Source organism: Scyliorhinus torazame, chromosome 16 (assembly GCF_047496885.1).
Source record: "Scyliorhinus torazame isolate Kashiwa2021f chromosome 16, sScyTor2.1, whole genome shotgun sequence".
Classification (NCBI taxonomy): Eukaryota; Metazoa; Chordata; class Chondrichthyes; order Carcharhiniformes; family Scyliorhinidae; genus Scyliorhinus; species Scyliorhinus torazame.
The window spans coordinates 81,457,010-81,478,569 of record NC_092722.1 but is presented as its reverse complement, the minus strand read 5'-3'; the positions used below and the strand labels follow the sequence as shown (position 1 = coordinate 81,478,569).

General features: G+C 65.9%; 1 protein-coding gene across 1 annotated transcript in view; it reads right to left on the bottom strand.

Moving 5' to 3' along the window:
* Positions 1-632: 632 nt before the first annotated feature.
* The window catches only part of LOC140392907 (prohibitin-2-like), a 38,444-nt gene continuing 17,516 nt past the window's right edge, over positions 633-21,560 (bottom strand). The window contains exons 3-9 of the mRNA XM_072478678.1: positions 20,380-20,464; positions 16,587-16,666; positions 7,644-7,828; positions 6,478-6,607; positions 5,158-5,261; positions 4,777-4,854; positions 633-766 (exon numbers count right to left, since the gene is read on the bottom strand). Of these exons, the coding sequence (XP_072334779.1) occupies positions 686-766; positions 4,777-4,854; positions 5,158-5,261; positions 6,478-6,607; positions 7,644-7,828; positions 16,587-16,666; positions 20,380-20,464 (743 nt within the window). The 3' untranslated portion in view covers positions 633-685. The remainder of the gene's footprint in view (positions 767-4,776; positions 4,855-5,157; positions 5,262-6,477; positions 6,608-7,643; positions 7,829-16,586; positions 16,667-20,379; positions 20,465-21,560) is intronic.

Here is a 21,560-nt window from a genome sequence, read left to right as displayed (position 1 = left end):
TTCGATTCTGACCTTGGGTGACTGTCTATGTGGAGTTTTCACGTTCTGTCTGAGTCTGCGTGGGTTTCCTTTGGGTGCTCCGGTTTCCTCCCACAGTCCAAAATGTGCAGGTCAGGTAGATTGGCCATGAAAAACTTGTCCCTTAGTGTCCAAAGTTTGAATGGGGTTACAGGGAAAGGGTGGGAGAGTGGGTGGGTGCTTCAGAGGATCAGTGCAGACTCGATGGGCTGAAGGGCTTCTTTCTGCACTCCAGGGATTCTATTTTAAATGGAGGAAATAATGATACTGACAGGATAGCACAGGGTTCGAGACAGAGTAAACCTCCCACTACACTGTCCCCCATCAAACACTCCCAGGACAGGTATAGCATGGGGTTAGATACAGAGTAAAGTTCCCTCTACACTATCCCCATCAAACACTCCCAGGACAGGTACAGCACGGGGTTAGATACAGAGTAAAGCTCCCTCTACACTGTCCCCATCAAACACTCCCAGGACAGGTATAGCACGGGGTTAGATACAGAGTAAAGCTCCCTCCACACTGTCCCCATCAAACACTCCCAGGACAGGTACAGCACAGGGTTAGATACAGAGTAAAGCTCCCTCTACACTGTCCCCATCAAACACTCCCAGAACAGGTACAGCACGGGTTAGATACAGATAGATATTCTCAGGAATAAGTTATCTCACTTGGTGAATGCTTCATCCTGAAGGTTAAGGATCAAACTATCCGAATTTAAGTATATTCGGTTCTGAGAAACTGACATCTGTGAATTAAAACAAAATGGGTTAGGATCATAAAGTGTGTGGAACCCGTACTCCAGTGAGAGTCAGTGTGTGAGGCCCGTGTCCCAGTGAGAGTCAGTGTGTGTGGAACCCGTACCCCAGTGAGAGTCAGTGTGTGTGGAACCCGTACCCCAGTGAGAGTCAGTTTGTGTGGAACCCGAACCCCAGTGAGAGTCAGTGTGTGTGGGACCCAGACCCCAGTGAGAGTCAGCGTGTGTGGGACCCGTACCCCAGTGAGAGTCAGCGTGTGTGGGACCCGTACCCCAGTGAGAGTCAGTGTGTGTGGAACCCCTACCCCAGTGAGAGTCATTGTGTGTGGAACCCGAACCCCAGTGAGAGTCAGCGTGTGTGGGACCCGTACCCCAGTGATAGTCAGTGTGTGTGGAACCCAGACCCCAGTGAGAGTCAGCGTGTGTAGGACCCAGACCCCAGTGATAGTCAGTGTGTGTGGAACCCGTACCCCAGTGAGAGACAGTGTGTGTGAGACCCACACCCCGTGAGTCAGTGTGTGTGGAACCCGTACCCCAGTGAGAGAAAGTGTGTGTGAGACCCACACCCCGTGAGTCTGTGTGTGTGGAACCCGTACCCCAGTGAGAGTCAGTGTGTGTGAGGCCCGTGTCCCAGTGAGAGTCAGTGTGTGTGGAACCCGTACCCCAGTGAGAGTCGGTGTGTGTGAGACCCGTAACCCAGTGAGAGTCAGGGTGTGTGGAACCCGTACCCCAGTGAGAGTCAGTGTGTGTGGAACCTGTACCCCAGTGAGAGTCAGTGTGTGTGGAACCCGAACCACAGTGAGAGTCAGCGTGTGTGGGACCCAGACCCCAGTGATAGTCAGTGTGTGTGGAACGTGTACCCCAGTGAGAGTCAGTGTGTGTGAGACCCGTATCCCAGTGAGAGTCAGTGTGTGTGGAAGCCGTACCCCAGTGAGAGTCAGTGTGTGGAACCCGTACCCCAGTGAGAGTCAGTGTGTGGAACGTGTACCCCAGTGAGAGTCAGTGTGTGGAACCCGTACCCCAGTGAGAGTCAGTGTGTGTGGAACCCGAACCCCAGTGAGAGTCAGTGTGTGTGGAACCCGAACCCCAGTGAGAGTCAGTGTGTGTGGAACCCGTACCCCAGTGAGAGTCAGTGTGTGTGGAACCCGAACCCCAGTGAGAGTCAGCGTGTGTGGAACCCGAACCCCAGTGAGAGTCAGCGTGTGTGGGACCCAGACCCCAGTGAGAGTCAGTGTGTGTGAGACCCGTACCCCAGTGAGAGTCAGTGTGTGTGAGACCCGTACCACAGTGATAGTCAGTGTGTGTGGAACGTGTACCCCAGTGAGAGTCGGTGTGTGTGGAACCCGTAACCCAGTGAGAGTCAGGGTGTGTGGAACCCATACCCCAGTGAGAGTCAGTGTGTGTGGAACCCGTACCCCAGTGAGAGTCAGCGTGTGTGGAACGTGTACCCCAGTAAGAGTCAGTGTGTGTGGAACCCGTACCCCAGTGAGAGAAAGTGTGTGTGAGACCCACACCCCGTGAGTCAGTGTGTGTGAGACCCGTGTCCCAGTGAGAGTCAGTGTGTGTGGAACCCGTACCCCAGTGAGAGTCGGTGTGTGTGAGACCCGTAACCCAGTGAGAGTCAGGGTGTGTGTACCCGTACCCCAGTGAGAGTCAGTGTGTGTGGAACCCGTACCCCAGTGAGAGTCAGTGTGTGTGGAACCCGAAACCCAGTGAGAGTCAGCGTGTGTAGGACCCGTACCCCAGTGAGAGTCAGTGTGTGTGGAACCCCTACCCCAGTGAGAGTCATTGTGTGTGGAACCCGAACCCCAGTGAGAGTCAGCGTGTGTGGGACCCAGACCCCAGTGAGAGTCAGCGTGTGTAGGACCCAGACCCCAGTGAGAGTCAGTGTGTGGAACCCGTACCCCAGTGAGAGTCAGTGTGTGGAACCCGTACTCCAGTGAGAGTCAGTGTGTGTGGAACCCGTAACCCAGTGAGAGTCAGTGTGTGTGGAACCCGTACCCCAGTGAGAGTCAGTGTGTGTGGAACCTGTACCCCAGTGAGAGTCAGCGTGTGGGACCCAGACCCCAGTGAGAGTCAGTGTGTGTGGAACCCATTCCCCAGTGAGAGTCAGTGTGTGTGGAACCTGTACCCCAGTGAGAGTCAGTGTGTGTGGAACGTGTACCCCAGTGAGAGGCAGTGTGTGGAACCCGTACCCCAGTGAGAGTCAGTATGTGTGGAACGTGTACCCCAGTGAGAGGCAGTGTGTGGAACCCGTACCCCAGTGAGAGTCAGTGTGTGTGAGACCCACACCCCGTGAGTCAGTGTGTGTGGAACCCGTACCCCAGTGAGAGAAAGTGTGTGTGGAACCCGTACCCCAGTGAGAGTGAGTGTGTGTGGAACCCGTACCCCAGTGAGAGTCAGTGTGTGTGGAACCCGTACCCCAGTGAGAGTCAGTGTGGGTGGAACCCGTACCCCAGTGAGAGTCTGTGTGTGAGACCCGTATCCCAGTGAGAGTCAGTGTGTGTGGAAGCCGTACCCCAGTGAGAGGCAGTGTGTGGAACCCGTAACCCAGTGAGAGTCAGTGTGTGTGGAACGTGTACCCCAGTGAGAGTCAGTGTGTGTGGAACCCGTACTCCAGTGAGAGTCAGTGTGTGTGAGACCCACACCCCGTGAGTCAGTGTGTGTGGAACCCGTACCCCAGTGAGAGAAAGTGTGTGTGGAACCCGTACCCCAGTGAGAGTGAGTGTGTGTGGAACCCGTACCCCAGTGAGAGTCAGTGTGTGTGGAACCCGTACTCCAGTGAGAGTCAGTGTGTGTGGAACCCGTACTCCAGTGAGAGGCAGTGTGTGTGGAACGTGTACCCCAGTGAGAGGCAGTGTGTGTGGAACGTGTACCCCAGTGAGAGGCAGTGTGTGTGGAACGTGTACCCCAGTGAGAGTCAGTGTGTGTGGAACCCGTACCCCAGTGAGAGTCAGTGTGTGGAACCTGTACCCCAGTGAGAGTCAGCGTGTGTGGGACCCAGACCCCAGTGAGAGTCAGCGTGTGTGGAACCCGCACCCCAGTGAGAGTCAGTGTGTGGAACCCGTACCCCAGTGAGAGTCAGTGTGTGTGAGACCCACACCCCAGTGAGAGTCAGTGTGTGGAACCCGTACCCCAGTGAGAGTCAGTGTGTGGAACCCATACCCCAGTGAGAGTCAGTGTGTGTGGAATCCGTACGCCAGTGAGAGTCAGTGTGTGGAACCTGTACCCCAGTGAGAGTCAGTGTGTGTGAGACCCGTATCCCAGTGAGAGTCAGTGTGTGGAACCCGTACCCCAGTGAGAGTCAGTGTGTGTGGAACCCGTACCCCAGTGAGAGTCAGTGTGTGTGGAACCCGTACCCCAGTGAGAGTCAGTGTGTGTGGAACCCGTACCCCAGTGAGAGTCAGTGTGTGTGGAACCCGTACCCCAGTGAGAGTCAGTGTGTGGAACCCGTACCCCAGTGAGAGTCAGTGTGTGTGTGGAACCCGTACCCCAGTGAGAGTCAGTGTGTGTGAGGCCCGTACTGCAGTGAGAGTCAGTGAGTGTGGGACCCAGACCCCAGTGATAGTCAGTGTGTGTGGAACGTGAACCCCAGTGAGAGTCAGTGTGTGTGAGACCCACACCCCGTGAGTCAGTGTGTGTGGAACCCGTACCCCAGTGAGAGTCAGTGTGTGTGGAACCCGTACCCCAGTGAGAGTCAGTGTGTGTGAGGCCCGTACTGCAGTGAGAGTCAGTGAGTGTGGGACCCAGACCCCAGTGAGAGTCAGTGTGTGTGGAACCCGTACCCCAGTGAGAGTCAGTGAGTGTGGAACCCGTACCCCAGTGAGAGTCGGTGTGTGTGGAACCCGTACCCCAGAGAGAGTCAGTGTGTGTGGAACCCGTACCCCAGTGAGAGTCAGTGTGTGTGGAACCCGTATCCCAGTGAGAGTCAGTGTGTGTGTGGAACGTGAACCCCAGTGAGAGTCAGTGTGTGTGGAAGCCGTATCCTGGGGAATACTCACAGTCTTGGCGATGCTCTGAGCAGCTCTGATCTTCCTAAGTTTGAGATATCCGGTGTTTTTCATGATGGCTTCCCCAATGTGGGGAGATGTGTTAAGGAAAGCGAAAAGCATGTTTCCAAGGGGGGGTTGCTGTAACGTTTGGGAGCAGGGTGTGGGACCACCACGGTGCGCACAGTCAGCTGTGCTGACCCACCCAGGGGAGACTGGGGTTTCCTAAATCGGCAAAACACTCACAGTTGAATAGCGAGCTGATCCCCCCCCCCCCCCAACTGTCTTCCCTTCCTCCCAGCAGTGTCCGCCCTCCAGTGCAGAGCAGCAAGGCCCCCCAAGCCTCATCTCAGCGTCGCTCGGCATCCAGCCCAGCCACCGTCCAAAGGATATCATGGAGGCCGCCGCTGCCTCTCCCTCTGCCTGGACAATCTTCTGTCGCTGCTCCTGCTTGGCCTTTTCCACCATGAACTGGGCGCGCTGAGCTTCCTGCTGGGCTGGGGAGAGGGAGGGAGAGAGAGACTGGGTTACCGCAAGAGAGAGAGAGAGAGACAGGCAAGACGGCCAGACTGAAAGGGAGTGGGTTACTGTGAGAGCGAGAGACCGGATTACCACGAGGCTGGGTTACCACAGGCAGTGGCCCTGCTGCCTCACAGAGCCAGGGAACCGGGTTCGATTCCGGCTTTGGGTGACTGTGTGGAGTTTGTACTTTCTCCCCGTGTGCGCGTGGGTTTCCTCCGGGTGCTCCGGCTTCGCCCACAGCCCAAAGATGTGCAGGTTAGGTGGATGATGACGATGATCAATGCAAGGGGTACAGGGATAGAGCGGGGGAATGGGCCGAGCTAGGGAGCTCTTTCAGAGGGTCAGGGCAGACTTGATGGGCTGAAAGTCTCCGACAGTGCAGAAGGAGGCCAATGAGGGGGGGGTAGAGACAGAGTGAGAGCGATAGAGAGATAGGTGAGGGCAGCACGGTGGCACAGTGGTTAGCACTGCTGCCTACGGCGCTGAGGACCCGGGTTCGAATCCCGGCCCTGGGTCACTGTCCTGGGTCACATTCTCCCCGTGTCTGCGTTGGTTTCACCCCCACAACCCAAAGATGTGCAGGTTAGGTGGATTGGCCACGCTAAATTGCCCCTTAATTGGAAAAAATAACTGGGTACTCTAAATTTATAAACAATAGAAAGAGATAGGTGGAGCACATTTTACACCTACGTAATGTATCAGGAGATACGGTGACTGCTGTGCGCCCCTTGTGCCCGCATTAGTGCGTCTGTACCCTCGCGCCCACACCCGCACACACCCCTCGCGCCCGCACACACGACACACACCCCGCGTGCCCGCACTCACGACACACACCCCGCGTGCCCGCACACACGACACACACCCCGCATGCCCGCACTCACGACACACACCCCGCATGCCCGCACTCACGCGACCCCCCCTCGTGCCCACACTCACGACACACACCCCTCGTGCCCGCACTCATGTGACGCACCCCTCTCGTGCCTGCACTCACCCCTCCCACCCACGCACCCCTTGTGCCTGCACACGTGTGTTATATGCCCATCATGACCACACACATGCACGCACACGTTCCTTGTGCACGCATCCCTCGTGCACATGACGCACACCACTTGAGTGCACATCCTCTCAGACAAAGGCGGAGGCCACACTGGACTCCACCCACATTCTGCCTCGGACTCCAATACTCACCCACTTGTTTGGATTCCACCGCTGCCGTGTATTCCTTACTAAAGCTCAGCTCCGTTATCGCCACGTCATCCAGGATGATGTTGAAATCCTTTGCCCGTTCTGTCAAATCCCGTCGGATCAGCAGCGACACCTTGGGAGCGGAGTGGGGTAAAAGGGGAGAGAATTTCCGTCAAAGCAGGAGATCCAGTTCACCCTCTCCCCCCCGAGAGACAGGACTGCACGCCAAGCTCTGAACGGTGTGGGAGTGCCCACACATTGCCTAGCTCACCAAACCCCGACAGCAACCCCCTCGCTTACTCTCTCCTTATCCTCTGCCAGTCTCGCATTACTTGCTCTCTCTCGTCTATCCTCATCCCTCTCATACCCGTCTCTCTCACTCTGCCCCCTCTAGTCCATCTTTTTTTACGTCACCCAATTTCGCTGTCTTTGTCTCTCGCTCCCCCTCATTCTCTCCCCCCGTCAATCTCCTTCTGCCCACCTCCCCCTCAGCCGGCCCTCCCCCGCCCCCCCCCCAGCCGGCCCTCCCCCGCCCCCCCCAGCCGGCCCTCCCCCCGCCCCCCTCCCCGCCGGCCCTCCCCCCGCCCCCCCCCCCCAGCCGGCCGTCCCCCCGCCCCGCCCCCCCAGCCGGCCCTCCCCCCGCCCCGGCCCTCCGTCCGCCCCGGCCCTCCGTCCGCCCCGGCCCTCCGTCCGCCCCGGCCCTCCGTCCGCCCCGGCCCTCCGTCCGCCCCGGCCCTCCGTCCGCCCCGGCCCTCCGTCCGCCCCGGCCCTCCGTCCGCCCCGGCCCTCCGTCCGCCCCGGCCCTCCGTCCGCCCCGGCCCTCCGTCCGCCCCGGCCCTCCGTCCGCCCCGGCCCTCCGTCCGCCCCGGCCCTCCGTCCGCCCCGGCCCTCCGTCCGCCCCGGCCCTCCGTCCGCCCCGGCCCTCCGTCCGCCCCGGCCCTCCGTCCGCCCCGGCCCTCCGTCCGCCCCGGCCCTCCGTCCGCCCCGGCCCTCCGTCCGCCCCGGCCCTCCGTCCGCCCCGGCCCTCTGTCCGCCCCGGCCCTCCTCTCTTCCCCTCGGTCTGTGCCAGTCCCTCTCTCTCTAGTCTATCTCACTCTCCTCCCCGCCTCACAGCTGCCTGAGGCTTTCCGTCCCCACCAGGCCGGGGTTGGACTTGGCATCTGTTGTACCTGCGCCCTCTGAATGATCAGCTGCGATGCGTTAAACTTGGCCACCACGCTCTTCAGCACCTCGTTGACTATGGAAGGAAGAACACGCTCATCGTAGTCCAGCCCCAGCTGCTGGTACATGACGGGGAGGGTCAGAGCGTTCGGCCGACATAGCACACGTAGAGAGATGTTCACCATCTGCAGATCTGGGGGTAACGGAGGGAGGGGAGAGCGCGAGGGGGGAGGGAGGGAGAGCGAGCGCGAGGGGGGAGGGAGGGAGAGCGAGCGCGAGGGGGGAGGGAGGGAGAGCGAGCGCGAGGGGGGAGGGAGGGAGAGCGAGCGCGAGGGGGGAGGGAGGGAGGGAGAGCGAGCGCGAGGGGGGAGGGAGGGAGGGAGAGCGAGCGCGAGGGGGGAGGGAGGGAGGGAGAGCGAGCGCGAGGGGGGAGGGAGGGAGGGAGAGCGAGGGCGAGGGGGAGGGAGGGAGGGAGAGCGAGGGCGAGGGGGGAGGGAGGGAGGGAGAGCGAGGGCGAGGGGGGAGGGAGGGAGGGCGAGGGCGGAGGGAGGGAGAGCGAGGGCGAGGGGGGAGGGAGGGAGAGCGAGGGCGAGGGGGGAGGGAGGGAGGGAGAGCGAGGGCGAGGGGGGAGGGAGGGAGGGAGAGCGAGGGCGAGGGGGAGGGAGGGAGGGAGAGCGAGGGCGAGGGGGGAGGGAGGGAGGGAGAGCGAGGGCGAGGGGGAGGGAGGGAGGGAGAGCGAGGGCGAGGGGGGAGGGAGGGAGGGAGAGCGAGGGCGAGGGGGGAGGGAGGGAGGGAGAGCGAGGGCGAGGGGGGAGGGAGGGAGAGCGAGGGGGGAGGGAGCGAGGGCGAGGGGGGAGGGAGGGAGAGCGAGAGCGAGGGCGGAGGGAGGGAGAGCGAGGGCGAGGGGGGAGGGAGGGAGAGCGAGGGGGAGGGAGAGCGAGGGCGAGGGGGGAGGGAGGGAGAGCGAGGGCGAGGGGGGAGGGAGGGAGAGCGAGGGCGAGGGGGGAGGGAGGGAGAGCGAGGGCGAGGGGGAGGGAGGGAGAGCGAGGGCGAGGGGGGAGGGAGGGAGAGCGAGGGCGAGGGGGGAGGGAGGGAGAGCGAGGGCGAGGGGGGAGGGAGGGAGAGCGAGGGCGAGGGGGGAGGGAGGGAGAGCGAGGGCGAGGGGGGAGGGAGGGAGAGCGAGGGCGAGGGGGGAGGGAGGGAGAGCGAGGGCGAGGGGGGAGGGAGGGAGGGAGAGCGAGGGCGAGGGGGGAGGGAGGGAGGGAGAGCGAGGGCGAGGGGGGAGGGAGGGAGGGCGAGGGGGGAGGGAGGGAGAGCGAGGGCGAGGGGGGAGGGAGGGAGAGCGAGCGCGAGGGGGGAGGGAGGGAGGGAGAGCGAGCGCGAGGGGGGAGGGAGGGAGGGAGAGCGAGGGCGAGGGGGGAGGGAGGGAGGGAGAGCGAGGGCGAGGGGGGAGGGAGGGAGAGCGAGGGCGAGGGGGGAGGGAGGGAGAGCGAGGGCGAGGGGGGAGGGAGGGAGAGCGAGGGCGAGGGGGGAGGGAGGGAGAGCGAGGGCGAGGGGGGAGGGAGGGAGGGAGAGCGAGGGCGAGGGGGGAGGGAGGGAGGGAGAGCGAGGGCGAGGGGGGAGGGAGGGAGGGAGGGAGAGCGAGGGCGAGGGGGGAGGGAGGGAGGGAGAGCGAGGGCGAGGGGGGAGGGAGGGAGGGAGAGCGAGGGCGAGGGGGAGGGAGGGAGGGAGAGCGAGGGCGAGGGGGGAGGGAGGGAGGGAGAGCGAGGGCGAGGGGGGAGGGAGGGAGAGCGAGGGCGAGGGGGGAGGGAGGGAGAGCGAGGGCGAGGGGGGAGGGAGGGAGAGCGAGGGCGAGGGGGGAGGGAGGGAGAGCGAGCGCGAGGGGGGAGGGAGGGAGGGAGAGCGAGCGCGAGGGGGGAGGGAGGGAGGGAGAGCGAGGGCGAGGGGGGAGGGAGAGCGAGGGCGAGGGGGGAGGGAGGGAGAGGGGGGGAGGGCGAGGGGGGAGGGAGGGAGAGCGAGGGCGAGGGGGGAGGGAGGGAGAGCGAGGGCGAGGGGGGAGGGAGGGAGGGAGAGCGAGGGCGAGGGGGGAGGGAGGGAGGGAGAGCGAGGGCGAGGGGGGAGGGAGGGAGGGAGAGCGAGGGCGAGGGGGGAGGGAGGGAGGGAGAGCGAGGGCGAGGGGGGAGGGAGGGAGAGCGAGGGCGAGGGGGGAGGGAGGGAGAGCGAGGGGGGAGGGAGCGAGGGCGAGGGGGGAGGGAGGGAGAGCGAGAGCGAGGGCGGAGGGAGGGAGAGCGAGAGCGAGGGCGGAGGGAGGGAGAGCGAGGGCGAGGGGGGAGGGAGGGAGAGCGAGGGCGAGGGGGGAGGGAGGGAGAGCGAGGGGGAGGGAGAGCGAGGGCGAGGGGGGAGGGAGGGAGAGCGAGGGCGAGGGGGGAGGGAGGGAGAGCGAGGGCGAGGGGGAGGGAGGGAGAGCGAGGGCGAGGGGGGAGGGAGGGAGAGCGAGGGCGAGGGGGGAGGGAGGGAGAGCGAGGGCGAGGGGGGAGGGAGGGAGAGCGAGGGCGAGGGGGGAGGGAGGGAGGGCGAGGGGGGAGGGAGGGAGGGAGAGCGAGGGCGAGGGGGGAGGGAGGGAGAGCGAGGGCGAGGGGGGAGGGAGAGCGAGGGCAAGGGGGGAGGGAGGGAGAGCGAGGGCGAGGGGGGAGGGAGCGAGGGCGAGGGGGGAGGGAGGGAGAGCGAGGGGGGAGGGAGGGAGAGGGAGAGCGAGGGGGGAGGGAGGGAGAGCGAGGGCGAGGGGGGAGGGAGGGAGAGCGAGGGCGAGGGGGGAGGGAGGGCGAGGGGGGAGGGAGGGCGAGGGCGAGGGGGGAGGGAGGGCGAGGGCGAGGGGGGAGGTAGGGCGGGAGGGAGGGAGGGCGAGGGGGGAGGGCGAGGGGGAGGGAGGGAGGGCGAGGGGGGAGGGAGGGAGGGCGAGGGGGAGGGAGGGAGGGCGAGGGGGGAGGGGGGAGGGAGGGAGGGCGAGGGGGGAGGGAGGGAGAGCGAGGGGGGAGGGAGGGAGAGCGAGGGAGAGCGAGGGCGAGGGGGAGGGAGGGCGAGGGCGAGGGGGGAGGGAGGGAGGGCGAGGGCGAGGGGGGAGGGAGGGAGGGCGAGGGCGAGGGGGAGGGAGGGAGAGCGAGGGCGAGGGGGGAGGGAGGGAGAGCGAGGGCGAGGGAGGGAGAGCGAGGGGGGAGGGGGAGGGAGGGCGAGGGCGAGGGCGAGGGGGGAGGGAGGGAGAGCGAGGGCGAGGGGGGAGGGAGGGAGAGCGAGGGCGAGGGGGGAGGGAGGGAGAGCGAGGGCGAGGGGGGAGGGAGGGAGAGCGAGGGCGAGGGGGGAGGGAGGGAGAGCGAGGGGGGAGGGAGGGAGAGCGAGGGGGGAGGGAGGGAGAGCGAGGGCGAGGGGGGAGGGAGGGAGAGCGAGGGCGAGGGGGAGGGAGGGAGAGCGAGGGCGAGGGGGAGGGAGGGAGGGAGAGCGAGGGCGAGGGGGGAGGGAGGGAGAGCGAGGGCGAGGGGGGAGGGAGGGAGAGCGAGGGCGAGGGGGGAGGGAGGGAGAGCGAGGGCGAGGGGGGAGGGAGGGAGAGCGAGGGCGAGGGGGGAGGGAGGGAGAGCGAGGGCGAGGGGGGAGGGAGGGAGAGCGAGGGCGAGGGGGGAGGGAGGGAGAGCGAGGGCGAGGGGGGAGGGAGGGAGAGCGAGGGCGAGGGGGGAGGGAGGGAGAGCGAGGGCGAGGGGGGAGGGAGGGAGAGCGAGGGCGAGGGAGGGAGAGCGAGGGCGAGGGGGGAGGGAGGGAGAGCGAGGGCGAGGGGGGAGGGAGGGAGAGCGAGGGCGAGGGGGGAGGGAGGGAGAGCGAGGGCGAGGGGGGAGGGAGGGAGAGCGAGGGCGAGGGGGGAGGGAGGGAGAGCGAGGGCGAGGGGGGAGGGAGGGAGAGCGAGGGCGAGGGGGGAGGGAGGGAGAGCGAGGGCGAGGGGGGAGGGAGGGAGAGCGAGGGCGAGGGGGGAGGGAGGGAGAGCGAGGGCGAGGGGGGAGGGAGGGAGAGCGAGGGCGAGGGGGGAGGGAGGGAGAGCGAGGGCGAGGGGGGAGGGAGGGAGAGCGAGGGCGGAGGGAGGGAGAGCGAGGGCGAGGGGGAGGGAGGGAGAGCGAGGGCGAGGGGGAGGGAGGGAGAGCGAGGGCGAGGGGGGAGGGAGGGAGAGCGAGGGCGAGGGGGGAGGGAGGGAGAGCGAGGGCGAGGGGGGAGGGAGGGAGAGCGAGGGCGAGGGGGAGGGAGGGAGAGCGAGGGCGAGGGGGGAGGGAGGGAGAGCGAGGGCGAGGGGGGAGGGAGGGAGAGCGAGGGCGAGGGGGGAGGGAGGGAGAGCGAGGGCGAGGGGGAGGGAGGGAGAGCGAGGGCGAGGGGGGAGGGAGGGAGAGCGAGGGCGAGGGGGGAGGGAGGGAGAGCGAGGGCGAGGGGGGAGGGAGGGAGAGCGAGGGCGAGGGGGGAGGGAGGGAGAGCGAGGGCGAGGGGGGAGGGAGGGAGAGCGAGGGCGAGGGGGGAGGGAGGGAGGGCGAGGGGGGAGGGAGAGCGAGGGCGAGGGGGGAGGGAGGGAGAGCGAGGGCGAGGGGGAGGAGGGAGAGCGAGGGCGAGGGGGAGGGAGGGAGAGCGAGGGCGAGGGGGAGGGAGGGAGAGCGAGGGCGAGGGCGGAGGGAGGGAGAGCGAGGGGGGAGGGAGGGAGAGCGAGGGCGAGGGGGGAGGGAGGGAGAGCGAGGGCGAGGGGGGAGGGAGGGAGAGCGAGGGCGAGGGGGGAGGGAGCGAGGGCGAGGGGGGAGGGAGGGAGGGCGAGGGGGAGGGAGAGCGAGGGCGAGGGGGGAGGGAGGGAGAGCGAGGGCGAGGGGGAGGGAGGGAGAGCGAGGGCGAGGGGGAGGGAGGGAGAGCGAGGGCGAGGGCGGAGGGAGGGAGAGCGAGGGCGAGGGGGGAGGGAGGGAGAGCGAGGGCGAGGGGGGAGGGAGGGAGAGCGAGGGCGAGGGGGGAGGGAGGGAGAGCGAGGGCGAGGGGGAGGGAGGGAGAGCGAGGGGGGAGGGAGGGAGAGCGAGGGCGAGGGGGGAGGGAGGGAGAGCGAGGGCGAGGGGGGAGGGAGGGAGAGCGAGGGCGAGGGGGGAGGGAGGGAGAGCGAGGGCGAGGGGGGAGGGAGGGAGAGCGAGGGCGAGGGGGGAGGGAGGGAGAGCGAGGGCGAGGGGGGAGGGAGGGAGAGCGAGGGCGAGGGGGGAGGGAGGGAGAGCGAGGGCGAGGGGGGAGGGAGGGAGAGCGAGGGCGAGGGGGGAGGGAGGGAGAGCGAGGGGGAGTGGGGAGGGAGGGAGAGCGAGGGGGGAGGGAGGGAGGGGAGGGAGGGAGGGGGGGAGGGAGGGGAGGGAGGGAGGGGGGGGGAGGGGGGGAGGAGGGGGGGAGGGGGGGGGAGGGAGGGGGGAGGGAGGGGGGGAGGGAGGGAGGGAGAGAGGGAGGGAGAGAGGGAGAGAGGGAGGGAGAGAGGGAGGGGGGGGGGAGGGAGGGAGAGAGCGAGGGGGGGAGGGAGGAGGGAGGGAGAGAGCGAGGGGGGGGAGGGAGGGGGGGAGGGAGGGAGAGAGCGAGGGGGAAGGGAGAGAGCGAGGGGGGGGGGAGGAGGGAGAGAGCGAGGGGAGAGGGAGGGAGAGAGCGAGGGGAGAGGGAGGGAGAGAGCGAGGGGGGAGGGAGGGAGAGAGCGAGGGGGGAGGGAGGGAGAGAGCGAGGGGGGAGGGAGGGAGAGAGCGAGGGGGGAGGGAGGGAGAGAGCGAGGGGGGAGGGAGGGAGAGAGCGAGGGGGAGGGAGGGAGAGAGCGAGGGGGGAGGGAGGGAGAGAGCGAGGGGGGAGGGAGGGAGAGAGCGAGGGGGGAGGGAGAGAGCGGGGAGGGAGGGAGAGAGCGAGGGGGGAGGGAGGGAGAGAGCGAGGGGGGAGGGAGGGAGAGAGCGAGGGGGGAGGGAGGGAGAGAGCGAGGGGGGAGGGAGGGAGAGAGCGAGGGGGGAGGGAGGGAGAGAGCGAGGGGGGAGGGAGGGAGAGAGCGAGGGGGAGGGAGGGAGAGAGCGAGGGGGAGGGAGGGAGAGAGCGAGGGGAGGGAGGGAGAGAGCGAGGGGGAGGGAGAGAGCGAGGGGGGAGGAGGGAGGGAGCGAGGGGGAGGGAGGGAGGGAGCGAGGGGGAGGGAGGGAGAGAGCGAGGGGGGAGGGAGGGAGAGAGCGAGGGGGGAGGGAGGGAGAGAGCGAGGGGGGAGGGAGGGAGAGAGCGAGGGGGAGGGAGGGAGAGAGCGAGGGGGGAGGGAGGGAGCGAGGGGGGAGGGAGGGTGAGAGCGAGGGGGGAGGGAGGGTGAGAGCGAGGGGGAGGGAGGGTGAGAGCGAGGGGGGAGGGAGGGAGAGAGCGAGGGGGGAGGGAGGGAGAGAGCGAGGGGGGAGGGAGGGAGAGAGCGAGGGGGAGGGAGAGCAGAGAGCGAGGGGGAGGGAGGGAGAGAGCGAGGGGGAGGGAGGGAGAGAGCGAGGGGGAGGGAGGGAGAGAGCGAGGGGGAGGGAGGGAGCGAGGGGGAGGGAGGGAGAGAGCGAGGGGGGAGGGAGGGAGAGAGCGAGGGGGGAGGGAGGGAGAGAGCGAGGGGGGAGGGAGGGAGAGAGCGAGGGGGGAGGGAGGGAGAGAGCGAGGGGGGAGGGAGGGAGAGAGCGAGGGGGGAGGGAGGGAGAGAGCGAGGGGGGAGGGAGGGAGAGAGCGAGGGGGGAGGGAGAGAGAGAGCGAGGGGGGAGGGAGAGAGAGAGCGAGGGGGGAGGGAGAGAGAGAGCGAGGGGGGAGGGAGAGAGAGAGCGAGGGGGGAGGGAGAGAGAGAGCGAGGGGGGAGGGAGGGCAGAGAGCGAGGGGGGAGGGAGGGCAGAGAGCGAGGGGGGAGGGAGGGCAGAGAGCGAGGGGGGAGGGAGGGCAGAGAGCGAGGGGGGAGGGAGGGCAGAGAGCGAGGGGGGAGGGAGGGCAGAGAGCGAGGGGGGAGGGAGGGCAGAGAGCGAGGGGGGAGGGAGGGCAGAGAGCAAGGGGGGACGGAGGGCAGAGAGGGTGGCAAAAGAGAGCGATAAGAGTGTGACAGATTCTGCAAACGTAGACCCACCCTTGCTCCCTGAACAGCGGATCCCAGCTTGGGCAGGGAATAAAGCCTGGGGTCCCTCTTGGTTACCCCGGCACCCCTCACTTTGCCCACACAGCCACCCACCCGCCTGCCACTTGCATTATGAACACGTGAGCCAGGAGCGGGAACAAGGACGCTCCGCCCTTCGAGCCCTGCTCTCCCATTCAATAAGAACCTGCCTGATTCTAATGCCACCTGACCCCGATGCCTGCTGACCCCGATGACCATTCAGCCCCTCACGTTGCTCAACAATCTCTCCAGCTCTGCCTCAAAGATACGAAACGATTCAGCGTCCGCTGCTTCTCAAGAGAATCCGCAGAGATATTCTCCGGATCTCCAGCTTAAAACGGCGATCTCTTATTTCTAAACCGTGATTTCCCCCCGGTTCCAGATTCCTTACAAGAGGAAACATCCTCTCCACATCCACACCCATCAATCCCCCCCCTCAGGATCTGAAAGGTTTTGATCGAGTCACCTCTTAAAGTCCAGCGGAAACAAGCCAAAAAACCCTCAGTCAAGAACCTGCCCATTGCTGTTACGAGTCCGGTAAACCTCCTCTGAGCGGCTTCCAGTGAATTTACATCTTTCCTTCAATACGGAGATCAAAACTCTGCACAATATTCTGAGATGTAGAGTCACGGAGGTCGACAGCACAGAAACAGCTGTTCGGCCCATCACATCTGTGCCAGTCCCTATTCTAATCCCATTTTACAGTACTCAGTCCATAGCCTGCTATGCCTTGGCAGGAGATTCCGGGGATTTGAGGAAAAGCTTTTCCACCCAGAGGTTGGTGGGAATTTCACTGCCTGAAAGGATGGGAGAGGCGGGAACCCCTCACAACATCGAAGAAGTATTTAGACAAGCATTTGGAATGCCAGGGCACACAAGGCTACGGCCCAAGTGCTGTAAAATGGGATTAGAATAGATCGCCGCTGAATGACCAGCGCGGCGCAATAGGACGTCTTAGGTGCTGTGAAACTCTAATGACTAAGAATCATCAGCAAAGGCGTCCATATCACCTCACGGTGATAGGGCCAAACAGCAGAAAGGCTGAGCGGAGTCCACACAAAGCTGTGGCAGTCTGTGGATCCAGGGTTGGACTGTTCAGCCACCGTTAAAGTTACCTCCCCCATAGTGGAAGCAGGTCATCCTCGACACCGAGGCACTTGCCCGAGTAGTGCCCTGTACAACTGAATCAGACCCTGCCTATGATAACGTCCGATTAGCTTTCCTAATGGCTCGCGGTCGCTGCGGACGAGCCTTTTGTGATTGATGCTCCAGCGCACCCAGATCCCTCTGCACTGTGGAGCCCTGCCACCTCTCGCCGCCTTCCCTCCGCGCCCCCAAATTGTCCTGCGGACCACATTCTGAGGCGCGGGGTTATAAACCACCCTCTCCGTCTTTCACGGAGATTTGTTAGGGGGAGAAGTCCGCCATCCTTCCATCCTTACCCCGGTCTGGCCTCCATGCAACTCCTGACACCCCACAGACAGCAATGTGGTTCACTTTTAAACGCCACTCTGAAATGCCCCCCCCCCCCGCGCCGGCCCAGATGTCCTACTTTTGCTTTGTTTTATTTAAATTTTGAGTACCCAATTCATTTACCAATTAAGGGGCAATTTAGTGTGGCCAATCCACCTACCCTGCACATCTTTGGGTTGTGGGGTTGAAACCCACGTAAACACGGGGAGAATGTGCTAACTCCACACAGACAGTGACCCAGAGCCGGGATCGAACCTGGGACCTCAGCGCCGTGAGGCCGCAGTGCTCACCCACTGTGCCACCGTGCTGCCCTATTTCCTACCTTTGCTGCCGGTCAGCGAGGAGATCTTCCGCGGTCTGGCACGAATGTCATAAATAATTGGATACTGGAACCACGGTAACCTGGAGATAACAAGAGAGGTGAGAACGAGGAGGGAGAGGAGAAACAGAGAGGGGGACCAGGCAGGGAGAGAGAGAGAGCTCGAGGGGGGCCAGGCAGAGTGAGAGAGAGCGCGAGGGGGACCAGGCAGAGAGAGAGCGCGAGGGGGGCCAGGCAGAGAGAGAGAGAGCGCGAGGGGGGCCAGGCAGAGTGAGAGAGAGCGCGAGGGGGACCAGGCAGAGAGAGAGAGAGCGCGAGGGGGACCAGGCAGAGTGAGAGAGAGCGCGAGGGGGGCCAGGCAGAGTGAGAGAGAGCGTGCGAGGGGGACCAGGCAGAGTGAGAGAGAGCGCGAGGGGGACCAGGCAGAGTGAGAGAGAGCGCGAGGGGGGCCAGGCAGGGAGAGAGAGAGCGTGCGAGGGGGACCAGGCAGAGTGAGAGAGAGCGCGAGGGGGACCAGGCAGGGAGAGAGAGAGAGCGTGCGAGGGGGACCAGGCAGAGTGAGAGAGCGCGCGAGGGGGACCAGGCAGGGAGAGAGAGAGCGTGCGAGGGGGACCAGGCAGAGTGAGAGAGAGCGCGAGGGGGACCAGGCAGGGAGAGAGAGAGCGTGCGAGGGGGACCAGGCAGAGTGAGAGAGCGCGCGAGGGGACCAGGCAGGGAGAGAGAGAGCGCGAGGGGGACCAGGCAGGGAGAGAGAGAGCGTGCGAGGGGGACCAGGCAGAGAGAGAGAGAGCGCGAGGGGGACCAGGCAGAGTGAGAGAGCGCGCGAGGGGGACCAGGCAGGGAGAGAGAGAGCGTGCGAGGGGGACCAGGCAGAGTGAGAGAGAGCGCGAGGGGGACCAGGCAGGGAGAGAGAGAGCGTGCGAGGGGGACCAGGCAGAGTGAGAGAGCGCGCGAGGGGGACCAGGCAGGGAGAGAGAGAGCGCGAGGGGGACCAGGCAGGGAGAGAGAGAGCGTGCGAGGGGGACCAGGCAGGGAGAGAGAGAGCGTGCGAGGGGGACCAGGCAGAGTGAGAGAGAGCGCGAGGGGGACCAGGCAGAGTGAGAGAGAGCGTGCGAGGGGGACCAGGCAGAGTGAGAGAGAGCGCGAGGGGGACCAGGCAGAGTGAGAGAGAGCGTGCGAGGGGGACCAGGCAGAGTGAGAGAGCGCGCGAGGGGGACCAGGCAGAGTGAGAGAGAGCGTGCGAGGGGGACCAGGCAGAGTGAGAGAGAGCGTGCGAGGGGGACCAGGCAGGGAGAGAGAGAGCGCGAGGGGGACCAGGCAGGGAGAGAGAGAGCGTGCGAGGGGGACCAGGCAGAGTGAGAGAGAGCGCGAGGGGGACCAGGCAGGGAGAGAGAGAGCGTGCGAGGGGGACCAGGCAGAGTGAGAGAGAGCGTGCGAGGGGGACCAGGCAGAGTGAGAGAGCGCGCGAGGGGGACCAGGCAGAGTGAGAGAGAGCGCGAGGGGGACCAGGCAGGGAGAGAGAGAGCGTGCGAGGGGGACCAGGCAGAGTGAGAGAGAGCGCGAGGGGGACCAGGCAGAGTGAGAGAGAGCGTGCGAGGGGGACCAGGCAGAGTGAGAGAGCGCGCGAGGGGGACCAGGCAGAGTGAGAGAGCGCGCGAGGGGGACCAGGCAGGGAGAGAGAGAGCGCGAGGGGGACCAGGCAGGGAGAGAGAGAGCGTGCGAGGGGGACCAGGCAGAGTGAGAGAGCGCGCGAGGGGGACCAGGCAGGGAGAGAGAGAGCGCGAGGGGGACCAGGCAGGGAGAGAGAGAGCGTGCGAGGGGAACCAGGCAGGGAGAGAGAGAGCGCGAGGGGGACCAGGCAGAGTGAGAGAGAGCGCGAGGGGGGACAGGCAGAGTGAGAGAGAGCGCGAGGGGGACCAGGCAGGGAGAGAGAGAGCGTGCGAGGGGGACCAGGCAGAGAGAGAGCGCGAGGGGGGCCAGGCAGAGTGAGAGAGAGCGCGAGGGGGGCCAGGCAGAGAGACGGAGCACGCGAGGGGGGCCAGGCAGAGAGAGAGAGAGAGAGTGCAAGGGGGGACCAGGGAAAGAGAGAGAGAGAGAGAGAGCGCGAGGGGGGGGGCCAGGCAGAGAGAGCGAAAGGGGGGGGCAGGCAGAGAGAGAGAGAGAGCGCGAGGGGGGGGGGGGGGGCAGGCAGAGAGAGAGAGAGCGCGAGGGGGGGGGGGGGGCCAGGCAGAGAGAGAGAGAGCGCGAGGGGGACCAGGCAGGGAGAGAGAGAGCTCGAGGGGGACCAGGCAGAGTGAGAGAGAGCGCGAGGGGGACAGGCAGAGAGAGAGAGAGCGCGAGGGGGACCAGGCAGGGAGAGAGAGAGCGTGCGAGGGGGACCAGGCAGGGAGAGAGAGAGCGCGAGGGGGGCCAGGCAGAGAGAGAGCGCGAGGGGGGCCAGACAGAGAGAGAGAGAGCGCGAGGGGGGCCAGACAGAGAGAGAGAGAGCGCGAGGGGGGCCAGGCAGAGAGACGGAGCACGCGAGGGGGGGCCAGGCAGAGAGAGAGAGAACGCGAGGGGGGGCCAGGCAGAGTGAGAGAGCGCGCGAGGGGGACCAGGCAGGGAGAGAGAGAGCGTGCGAGGGGGACCAGGCAGAGTGAGAGAGAGCGCGAGGGGGACCAGGCAGGGAGAGAGAGAGCGTGCGAGGGGGACCAGGCAGAGTGAGAGAGCGCGCGAGGGGGACCAGGCAGGGAGAGAGAGAGCGTGCGAGGGGGACCAGGCAGGGAGAGAGAGAGCGTGCGAGGGGGACCAGGCAGAGTGAGAGAGAGCGCGAGGGGGACCAGGCAGAGTGAGAGAGAGCGTGCGAGGGGGACCAGGCAGAGTGAGAGAGAGCGTGCGAGGGGGACCAGGCAGAGTGAGAGAGAGCGCGAAGGGGACCAGGCAGAGTGAGAGAGAGCGTGCGAGGGGGACCAGGCAGAGTGAGAGAGCGCGCGAGCGCGAGGGGGACCAGGCAGAGTGAGAGAGAGCGTGCGAGGGGGACCAGGCAGAGTGAGAGAGAGCGTGCGAGGGGGGGCCAGGCAGAGAGAGAGAGAGCGCGAGGGGGGGGGGGGCAGGCAGAGAGAGAGAGAGAGCGAAAGGCGGGGGCCAGGCAGAGAGAGCGAAAGGGGGGGGCCAGGCAGAGAGAGCGAAAGGGGGGGGCCAGGCAGAGAGAGCGAAAGGGGGGGGCCAGGCAGAGAGAGCGAAAGGGGGGGGCCAGGCAGAGAGAGCGAAAGGGGGGGGGCCAGGCAGAGAGAGCGAAAGGGGGGGGCCAGGCAGAGAGAGCGAAAGGGGGGGCCAGGCAGAGAGAGCGAAAGGGGGGGGCCAGGCAGAGAGAGCGAAAGGGGGGGGCCAGGCAGAGAGAGCGAAAGGGGGGGGGCCAGGCAGAGAGAGCGAAAGGGGGGGGCCAGGCAGAGAGAGCGAAAGGGGGGGGCCAGGCAGAGAGAGCGAAAGGGGGGGGCCAGGCAGAGAGAGCGAAAGGGGGGGGGCCAGGCAGAGAGAGCGAAAGGGGGGGGCCAGGCAGAGAGAGCGAAAGGGGGGGGGCAGGCAGAGAGAGCGAAAGGGGGGGGCCAGGCAGAGAGAGCGAAAGGGGGGGGGGCCAGGCAGAGAGAGCGAAATTGAGAGAGAGAGACAGAGCGAGATGGAAGAGGGAGAGGGGAAAATTAATAACTTTAGACAAGGTTACTTAGCTTAAAAGAACAAGTAATTTCTCAAATCAATTGACTGTGCAGCCATCCCTGTCACTTCCCAGCACCTTGCCCTGACTCCCGGACAGTCCTACCTTATGTGCAGCCCCTCAGCCAAAATGGTGTTCGGCTGGATCCCTCCAAGTCGGCTGAAAATGATCGCTCGCTCCCCGCCATCCACTGGAAAACAGTGAGAGAGTGAGAGAGACCGAACAAGGGCCAGGGTAACAGGGCCGAAGCAAGAGGGAGAGAGACCGAGTGAGCGAAGAGAGAGACCGAGCGAGCGAGACCGAGCGGGCGAGAGAGAGACCGAGCGAGCGAGAGAGAGACCGAGCGAGCGAGAGAGAGACGCGAAGCGAGCGAGAGAGAGAACCGAGCGAGCGAGAGAGAGACGAGCGAGCGAGAGAGAGACCGAGCGAGCGAGGAGAGAGGAGACCGACGCGAGCGAGAGAGAGACCGAGCGAGCGAGAGAGAGACCGAGCGAGCGAGAGAGAGACCGAGCGAGCGAGAGAGAGGACCGAGCGAGCGAGAGAGAGACCGAGCGAGCGAGAGAGAGACCGAGCGAGCGAGAGAGAACCGAGCGAGCGAGAGAGAGACCGAGCGAGCGAGCGAGAGACCGAGCGAGCGAGCGAGAGACCGAGCGAGCGAGAGAGAGACCGAGCGAGCGAGAGAGAGACCGACGCGAGCGAGAGAGAGACCGAGCGAGCGAGAGAGAGACCGAGCGAGCGAGAGAGAGACCGAGCGAGCGAGAGAGAGACCGAGCGAGCGAGAGAGAGACCGAGCGAGCGAGAGAGAGACCGAGCCGAGCGAGAGAGAGACCGAGCGAGCGAGCGAGCGAGACCGAGCGAGAGACCGAGCGAGAGAGAGAGACAGAGAGAGAGAGAGAGAGAGAGAGAGACCGAGCGAGAGCGAGAGAGAGAGACCGAGCGAGAGCGAGAGACCGAGCGAGAGAGAGAGAGAGAGAGAGGCACATAGCGAGAGAGAGAGAGAGAGACCGAGCGAGCGAGAGAGAGAGCCGACGCGAGCGAGAGAGAGACCGAGCGAGCGAGAGAGAGACCGAGCGAGCGAGAGAGAGACCGACGCGAGCGAGAGAGAGACCGAAGCGAGCGAGAGAGAGACCGAGCGAGCGAGAGAGAGACCGAGCGAGCGAGAGAGAGACCGAGCGAGCGAGAGAGAGACCCGAGCGAGCGAGAGAGAGACCGAGCGAGCGAGAGAGAGACCGAGCGAGCGAGAGAGAGAGACCGAGCGAGCGAGAGAGAGACCGAGGCGAGCGAGA